Raw genomic sequence first — 10,034 nt, forward strand, 5'->3', positions numbered from 1 at the left:
TGTGTTACTTGGTTATGTGAGGTCTTACTATGTCTGGCAGTGTTGCATCAGCCCAGAATAGCTTGCTGTCAAACACTTTGACCCCTCTCTGTGACTTCTAAACAAGAATTAGAGCACAATGTCTATGGAACTGGAACAATTTGTGGAAGCACCTGCCTGATGTGTGATTGAATTCCCCTTTGACCTGAAGGACATGAAGGTGTACGTGCATGCAAATGTGTGTGCTTTGCCACTTAGTCTACCAGAACAATCTGTGGAGTTTGGGGTTGCTGTGGTAACAGCAGTTACTTTTTATTCAGCATCAGTGAGACAGAGAGAGGATAAAGGTGAAGTGGCAGCAGTTTAGTGGGGTAACGTGGGTGTTGTAGAGAAATAAACAATACAGTGTGTCAACAGGGACAACAAGGTGAGTGTGTTTCCTTGTATAGTCACTCTTGATGCATTCACACTGAGTGAGTTAGTGTTGGCAGAATGATAAGGACAGAGACTACAAGGCTTTACATAAATGCCTTTCTTTCCCAGTCCCACAGGATTTAAAAACTCCTCTCTCTTCCCTTCTTCTCTCTTCTCCCTCTCTGCTGGCAGATAATCTGTTCATCGACCGCTAGTGAGGGCTGGTATTTGCCCAACAACCTCTTCCTCCTGTCAAGCTTTGTGTTCTTTAAAATTTTACCACACCGGCAAAAGGAGGGAATGATATTATTTATGCATTCTCCGTTTTGCTCCATCTTCACCTCCCCATTTGTCTCTTCATGTACCTTTGCTTTTCCTTTTTGCTTCTTCTGTGCACATCCCTGTGTTATCCTCACCATGCTATGATTAAAGAGCATGCAGGAGACAGACAGACAGAGGGCAGTGTGTGTGTGATGCTAATTAATGAGTGTGCTTTGTTTCCTCTGTCACTTTGAGCCAAGATTGAATAAACACACAGATACACACACACTCAGAGACTGTCTTCTTTATGAGCCACAAGAGGAGGAAAAAATCAACAAGATGTGGAGTGTGCAGCTAGAGGAAAAACCACCACCTGCCACTCAAGCCAGCCTCCTTATAGTACACTGCTCACAAATGCGCACACACACACACACACACACACACACACACACGTGCACACCCAGTTCGTAATTTTTCACCACACTCTGCTCCCAGCCAATGACAACCCAGAACAGGGCTTTTCAGAACGTGAGGGGGAGGAGACAGAGTACTGCTGACTGATTGACAGCCCGCGCCCTACAGGTGGAAAGAAGAATGAAGAGGAAGAGAGAGGTGGGAAGACGGTCGAGAGAAGAGAGAGAATGAGTGAGGAGGAGGAGAAGAGAGGCAGCGGCAATCAAGACTCCCATACACACACACACTCTGTCTCTCTCTCTCTCTCTCTCTCTCTCAGATACACACACACACACACTCACACTCACAGTGCTCTGTTCCTCCCCTCCTACCTTAAGAGCTTACTTCACCCGGCAGACTAGCCGACTAACACCACCTTCACCATAGCTGCACCAACATGAGCCAGTGCAGGAAAAGGTGCAAGAGACAGCTCACCAAGGTGGCTCGCTATTTCTATCGCTTCCTCATGGGAACGCTCACCCAAGGTAGGCACCCAAAACTTCCACTTCCACACCCAGAGGTTTGCTGGTGATTCCACTTGTTTCATGTGAGCAGAAGCAAAGTGCAGATGATCCTAACTGGAGTTTGTGTTTACTGTAGCAGAGGTGCTCAGCTCAAGGACCCGGGGTGATTTCTGATCTGTGCTGATGGTTCTGTTGTTGGTCCATCCACAGTGTCCTGTGTCAGTGGCTTGCTTTTTTACCTCAGTAATGGTAATGTAGATGCACACCGCATGTGCATAGATCCAAAACATGCATATACTGTATTTAGAGTTTGCGTGCGTGTATGTTAATACAGCACAGTGCGTCTGAAACAAAGCAAAGCTTAGACATCAAGTAACCTAAAGACTGTACTCATTATTCTCTGCATAGTGTGTTTACATGCACAGTAAACAGATGTATGCAGTACGCTTGTGAGCATACTTTTTTCCACTTTGCTCTAATCTTATGCATAAATGAGAATCAAAAACCAGGATCACAACGAGATTAGGAAACTGTTGGGGTTGAATGAACTCACTCTTCCGCTCCTTTCCCTGTTCTTCTCTGTCCTTCTGCTCTTTACCAGTGAAACTGACTGTCCTCTGGAAGCATGTGGCATTCCACCTTCATTGAGAATCTCTCAGTGGGAGAAAGATGCACACAGCCTTTTATCCAGCCCTTCAGCCAGCTCTCAGTATGACATCAACTCACCCATCCCCATCCTCTTTTCTGCAATAGCACTCTCTGTACAGTTCCACACAACTTTAAGATGTTAATCTGTGCACAGAGATTAGAATAAAGCTGTATAAGATCAGTCAAAATATCTTCTCAATACTTAGAAGATCTTATATTCTTTAATGCACTCGCACTCTTTGTCCTACTGAGCTTAGTGTTGGCTGAATAAATTGCCCTTTGCCAGAACCTCCCTCTATACCACTGCCTTTTGACAGCCTGCTGCTAAGCTTTATACCCACTTTTCTCTTTTTTTCATGTGTGAAATTGAGCAGCAGCTCATTTTGCCTTGGGGAAGATAGAACAAAGTAGGGTGGTGCAATTGGATCCCAGCAGTTGATCCTAGAAGGTGGAGATAAAACGATGTTTAGATGACCTTGTCAACAGAGCAGTGTCTGAATGTTAATTTGGCATCGGTGCTGCTCTTTTCTCCTCGTGCCCTCTTCAAATAGCTGCAGAACTTCGTGTTCGGAAAGCAGCAACTGGACATGAGCGCATGTGTGCAGAGGCACATAGACACATAGCCCACGTAAAAACACAATGTCTTGACTAAAACAATAACTTTGAGTATAATACCAAAGAATCGATAACCAGTAATGATTTTCTTTGGTCATCAGAGTGATGATCTTATAAAACAAATGACACTGATTTATCCCATTAAACTAGTGAAACTTCCATTTTAAAGTATTTACTGTAAAAACAAACTCTAGATTCAAAGTGAAACGCATGCATTTTTAAACATTAATATAATATACATTAAAATATTACAAAATATTGATGAGCTAATGGAAAAATAGTTCATTAATAAAAGGCTGGTGGTATTTTGTATTTGGTTTTCTGTGTGTCAGCAAATACCACCAAAAGGCCAAAAGCAGCATAACTGAATTGTGCACCATGTGTGTGTAGTTTTATTTCTCTGTACCAAAAACTAATGAGCTTCACTGTTGCGGTAGATGACATGTTGCTTTATTAGACTGAATGGACACAGTTTTGACTCAGTCCTACCTTACAACAAAGTGCTGTTATAAAATATTTCGCCACAGTACTGTACATTAATTCAGCATGTACCTTTTAAAAAAAAAAAGGTTTTTTCTTTTTATGGAACCATATATTTCTGACCTGTTTTATTTATTTATTTATTTTTAAAGCTCAAATGGCCACAAACAGTGTCCGTTTTGATGCTTCTATGGAATTTGATGACAAAAAAAATTACAAAATAACACCCAGCTTTCCTTTTCAGCAAAACCACTTCAGCAGTAAAATATTTTAAACACTATTATACAAAATCACACATTAGTGTATTGTTTTATTCAACAATAAAGTATAAATGTACATATTTAAAATATATAAATAACTGATTAATTGATTGTGCTTGTTTGCCAATTTGTGCCCATTAAAATGTATGAATGACGGGACTAATTGTAACAAATGATTCTCCGGACATCTACTGGAAACCTCACGTACAGTATATGCACGCACAAACAGAGAGACTCACATCTATAAAGTCTAATTAGGAATAAAAACATTGGTAAATCACAAAGTCTGAGCCTGTGCATGCAAAGGTGAAGGGAAACAACTGTAAGTAAATATTGAAAGGACCAGCACTCGAGCTCACATTTCAGACAGATTACGAGCTTGGATGAAGTCTACAAGGGCATACATAGGTCAACAAAGTGTATATTTTCAACTGTAGGAACCTACAGTACTGATCCATAATGGAACCTATACTTATCCACTCAACCTGCTTTGGAGCCTAGTTCCCTGAGCAAAACTTTGGCACCCCTCATTAATAAATTAAGTTCCAGGAATGTGAGGAGGGTCCAGGTGCTGGCAGGGCTGTCTGGTGCGGTGTGTTAACATACACTCACTGGTTTAGAGATAAAATGGGGATTTCACTCGTACTAGTTTAGAAGTACTCTAAAACAGGGACTTCGGCGAGTTGACCTCTAGCAAAGCAGCAGTGAATCCACATTAATGCAAGCTTGTGTTCTCCTTGTTCAGCTGCCTTCTGATGAACTGCTCATTCTGTACAGTCTCCACATGTGATTAAGGAGCATTGCGCTGTCTGCTCAGCTGTGTGTGGGAGGAGCTGAGAAGAACCAGAGTGTTTATTTTGAACAAAGAGTAAAGTTGATGAGGTATCACATCAAATGACGTGCTTCTAGTTTTCAATACATAACACAGATGATTTGAAAAGTCACTATCTTCAGTTTTAACTTTGACTTTACATCCCAACTTTTTCTGATTTGGGGCTATATGACTATAAAAACTATGAAGTGTAGGACAAATTTTGGGTACATATCGGAGACTTCTATGAGCCATTTACAGATCACTATTTTCAGTTTTTAAAAATGTTTTTTTATTTAGATTTTACATACCCAACTTTTTGTGATTTGGGGTTGTAGAACCTAGACTTTGTAGCTTCACAGTGTGTTGCAAAGCAAATTTTATGTACAGCAGGTCAAGACCTCATGTCAAAATAACCCTAAACCTTTTTGTAAAACGGGCTTGCAGCACGTCCATGGTATTTTAAATCCTAAGGCCACATGTAGGTCAAATTTTATTGGGTACAGACTCAGGCAACAGTGAGACATCCTGTGATGCAACTGTAAAGATCCTGAAATATATTATATAATATTGTAGATAAACACTGATAGGATGATTAAAGAAGTAATCAAAGTTGGACAAAAGATTAAAAATCAACCAACAAAAACAAACTACTCACTGTTCAGACACACTGTAACTAGCTTCAGTCTCAAAACCTCTTCACCATGCAGCTCCCATCCATGAAGTATTTATTAAAAACATTGTGTGTGTGTGTGTGTGTGTGTGTGTGTGTGTGTATGCACATACACATCCTTAAGTTTACCCAGAATGGAGTTACCATGACTACTGGCTCCTGCATGTCTGTTGCAATAGACGTGAGAGAAAGAGAGAAAGAGAGAGACGTCTGCTTTAGTGCAATGGGTGCCAGCAAGGGCTGAACTGTACAGTATAATGGTGCTACATAGAGATTCATCAAGGCCATTCAGAGTTTGATATTTGAGCAGTGTGGCATTTTTGGCGGTGCCAAAGTGCATTGGGATGTGCCATTTAAATCGGGCATGAAGAGACAGAATTTATTCTGCAGTCAAACTGTGGGAAAAAAAACAAACCTAACACTGATTTAACCTATGCAAAAAAGGACATGTGAAAGCCCCAGGTTAACCGATTTTATTCCACTTTATTTTTTAAAGTCAACAGACCATGTTGAAAAAATTCAAATTCTCTTTTCTTGATTTTATATCCCTATTGAGCCTTGATGTCACATAGTGTGCTTCTGGACTGACAGTTGTGTGTTCTGTGATTAGTTCTGTCATTTGGAGCTATAATCATAGTCCCACCATGGACCTACACAATGATTAGGAACCTGATCATGTGTGGTTATGGCTCATTGGTATGTGTGTGTGTGTGTGTGTGCATTACTAATGACAGTTGTTTGTCGTCACCCTCCCTCTTGCCCCTACTTTGCACACTAATTAGTGTTTTTTCATTAGCCTCTGTAGGGGAAACAAGGCCATGTTGGTGTGTGTGTGTGTGTGTATCTTTGTCTCCTCCTCTGCACTAGAGCTTTGTTTGTGTTGATTTACCTAATAGGGGGAATAGCTCTGTTTAGTGCAATTAAGATGTATAGTGTTCATCTTGTTTGCCACTCTCTCTCTCTCTCTCTCTCTCTCTCTCTCTCTCTCTCTCTCTCTCTCTCTCTCTCACTCTCACTCTCACTCACACACACACACACTCCAACACCAGTGCTGCATTTCCACTGTCAGAACCTAATGAGCGGTGCACCCCATACTCCCCTTAGCCATCAAGTATAGCCTCTGGGACTGACATGGACTGTACTGCTTTGTTCTTTTACTGTATTTTCTCTGTGTCGAGTTGTGTTTAGAGGAGGGAGGGGCTGCACCCCTCTCATACCTGCAGTCGGCTGTGTGTTTACACACTGTGCTTATAATGCGAATGCTTGAGATGTGAAGACGCAGACATTTAACCAAACACCGGCGACTGCTCTGTGCCTATGCACCCCCTCTCCTTTTGGGTTGATTTTAGTACTACCTCCTGAGGGGTGCTGAAATTTAGCTCCCAGACCTTACCTCTAAGGTGGGTCAAGTGTAGTAGAAACAAACATAGAACCCATGACAAGCATTACTTAGCACGACATACTTCGGTAGCTTCCTATAATGGAAAAATCCCTTAAGTAAACTATCAGTCTACATGCACCTACAGTACTGTACATACTTTCTTTTTCACTTCACTCTGTTGTATGACGCTATCTTGGTCTGTAGATGTTCTGCATCTGTGCAGATGTTCTGGTTTACATGCTCTCAGGTCAATGATGTCTAATGTCCTGAATTTCTGCATTTAATCAGAAGGTGTCCAGCGTTTGGCAAACAGTGTGTCTATAGAGGAGAGAGTGCCTGTAATCCTCTCTGCTGTCTTTATAATTCTCTGGAGGACCTTTCTCTCCCTTAGTCGGGTGTTCCTGAACCACACTGTGATGCTTCTGGTGAGGATGCTCTATACAAGTCCTTTGTAGTAGGCTTGAATGAGGTGCTGACAGCTAAGGCCGACTTTCTTCAGCGACATGATGAAGTAAAACTGCTGCTTTTCTTTCTTGACAGTGGCTGAGGTGTTGGTAATATGCAGACCCAGTAACTTAAAGCTGTGATCCAAATGAGTGCCTTTTATGAAGTCCTGAAGCCCAGGACTTTATCTTGCTGGAGTTAAGGGCAAGGTTGTTCTCCTCCGCACAGGCAATTATGTCAACCACCAGCTGCCAATAGTGGGATTCATTAGTGCCTGGTTTCAGTCCCAGGATAGTTATTTTGTCTGCAAATTTGAATATGTAATTATGCTTTATGGAAGGATAGGCCCAGTAAGGCAGCATGCACAACACCTGGAGCTTTAGATGTAATTTGTCATTGTTATTTTATTATTTACATGCTTACTAAGTTACATGTGTCTGATGGGTTCAAAACCTTTCACAGCAAGAAAAGTCAGTTTTCTCCTTTTCCACTGTGTTACAGTATCACTGGATCAGTAGTCACAATATAAAACAGCCAAATTTATCCAAGTTGTTGGTGTATTTTAAACATGTTTACAGGTGTACATGGCACTGACTGCTGAATGCTTACTGGTTCTAGTTTTGCTACATAACACACAACAGTTTGACAATAATTTCTCAGTGACAAAGTGCAGTCATTTTTTTTCTTATCAAATTACTGAGCAGCACCTTGTGCCCTAATAACTTTACTCCACAATAATTGTACACAAACGTGCTATTTTGGCTTGTAAATGACTTTAGCGTGTAACACATGTTTGAAGAATAATGTCTTTGGTGGCTGTGTAATGAGCAGCAATGAGTGCTATAGTCATTAATGCTAAATCATTCTCTTCAGGTGATCCAGACATTCCTGCAGAAACGAGCTTTCTGTGACATTTTCTTTTTACGAAATGCACTGTCCACCCCTGCACCTACTGGATACTTTCACATGTACTTCTCAGTATACATATGAACACCAAGGAATAGTCACAGAAATGGTCTTCAGAATAGGAGTCATTTGTTAGGGGCTTTGACATTTTTTCTAAATGAAACAGGGTGTTAATCTTCCTCCAGAGGCCGTTATAACTTTGTAGTCTCTAATGAATAACCTCTGATTACCTTTCCCATGTGCTGCTTCACCTTTCTGCTGCGTGCACACGTATACATCCGAAGCAGCAGGGTGTATATAACTGTACATAAAATACACACACCAGCTCAGACTGACAAAAACATACACATTTCACAGTTTTTTAGCTCTAGTACCTTGAAGCTGATTCTCTTTGTAGCTCACTTGAGATGATGACCAAAGAGATTTTGTTATCAACCTTTCATCTATGAATAAAATATTTTCAGCCCTAGAATAAAAATTCTGAGGTTCATGTTTATTTGTACGTGTCTGAGAAGGTGCTGCTATTGCATTTTGTATCTTAATATGAAACTGTTATTTGTGTTTTTGCTGAAGGTGATTGGTTTGACTGGGGTCAGTGTAGGGTAGTTGATAGTCAGCATTTCAAACATTAAAAGGTCATAACAAGTTCACTTCTGATTAATCTTGGAGGTATGATGCATCTTGTTTCTGAAGTAAGAAGTATATGTGAATCTTTTCTCTTAAGTGTATTTCCTTCAAGCAACTGAAGTGCTTGTTTAATATTGTTACATCTATACCCTCACTCTTGTCTCTGACAGGCATTATTACACATCTGTCCATCACGTTCCTCTCGTTTTGAGAACAAAATGATATCAAATGTGAATTTAAAGCTTAATTAATTAAACATGACAAGTTGTGACGAGTGCTTGCAGAAGTTAGTGTGTTGCAGTATTTGTCTGCGTGAGGAGTACTCATTCATATCACAGTGTGTGGTGATGGCACTTGCGGTGGGAAGGGAATTGTTTATTCTGCTCTAAAGGACCCTGCTTGTGTGCTTCACTGTGGGGTAAAGAGGAGACACGCACCAGAAGGAAACGGCGACGAAGCTTTGGGTCTGGGTAGCCATTGACTTGTAGGGCTGAAACGCAGAGATATATTTGGAATCATTTACAAGATTTTGTTCCACTTCATGTGAGATTATTATTTAGCTGACTGCAGTGCCAAGTTGTGACAGCAGTGTTGTCATTTGGCAATCTGGTGTGTGACATGAGTTAAAAAAAAATCCTGATGCTAAAGTGAGCGAAAGGAAAGGTAGAAAGTGACAAAGTGAGAAGATGGGAAGAGATAGACAGAGAAAGAAAGATGCCACCTTCTATCATGTCTGAGTGCTCAAATCCATTTTAAGAACACACCAGTTCTGTTACCAGACGTGAAGATTCTCACTTAAATTATCTCACTGGTGCTGATTATTCCCTTCTGTTTCTGTGTGTTGTTGACACCTCCTGACTCACGCGTTCACAGTCAAGAGAAAAAGGTGGCCTAAAAATAAACCTTTTGTGGAAGTTCAAGGTTGCATTTTGTTCAGGGAAACGGTTCTTCTTTGAAGATCTATATTTAAGAATTACATTTATATTTTGCACGTGCTGTCAGCTTTATGCACACGCAGTGGCATTTCAGATCAAGTTATAAAAAGGAAAGCGACATTTAGTTTGTAATTATTTGTTCACTCTATGTATGCTGAATAATCCCTCTGTTTATCTGTTGCTCACTTCTTATCCTTTGTTTTCTCTGGCACCTCCTCCAGTGTTTTAGCCTTAATCTGCTCCATGCTGTTCACATTTCGCTCTGTTCCAAGCAGATTGAGTTGGTGATCTAGCTTGCTCTGCCCGTCACGTACTGTGTTGCCTATATCAGCACGGGACTGTATCTGCAGTTTTCATTATTTTATATCCATCTCCAACATGATTTCAAATAGGTTACAGGCTTCTCACCTCTGACCAACTCTCTAGCTTCCTCTCAGGAGATACTGAGGCAAAAACAAGAAGCTAGAAATTATACTGTATATGATTACATTTCAGTTTCTGTCCAAAGCTGAGGCTGGTGTAAGCTGTGTTAATGGTTCAGTAGATTAGGCTGTCATCCCTCATCTTTCTGAAGAAGAGTACTATCATATGGTGCAGAGCAGCCTGTGGATCTTCAGCTGCTTGTAAGCCGGTTTGCTGTGCCAGTGGGGATTTCAAGTGGACACCTTGTCCTATTCCCTCCT

At 40.9% G+C, this 10,034-nt stretch overlaps 1 protein-coding gene across 6 annotated transcripts in view; it reads left to right on the forward strand.

Moving 5' to 3' along the window:
* LOC109961139 (Kv channel-interacting protein 2) overlaps positions 1 to 10,034 on the forward strand; it is a 138,206-nt gene that overhangs the window by 88,686 nt on the left and 39,486 nt on the right. The window contains exon 1 of one of the 6 annotated variants that reach the window (XM_020601781.1): positions 1,389 to 1,592. The exons of the other annotated variants lie outside the window; for them this stretch is intronic. Coding sequence (XP_020457437.1) covers positions 1,505 to 1,592 — 88 coding nt within the window. The 5' untranslated portion in view covers positions 1,389 to 1,504. Of the gene's footprint in view, positions 1 to 1,388; positions 1,593 to 10,034 lie in introns of those variants that run through there. 6 annotated transcript variants of the gene reach the window in all.

This window comes from Monopterus albus, unplaced genomic scaffold (assembly GCF_001952655.1).
Source record: "Monopterus albus unplaced genomic scaffold, M_albus_1.0 scaffold52.1, whole genome shotgun sequence".
Taxonomy (NCBI): Eukaryota; Metazoa; Chordata; class Actinopteri; order Synbranchiformes; family Synbranchidae; genus Monopterus; species Monopterus albus.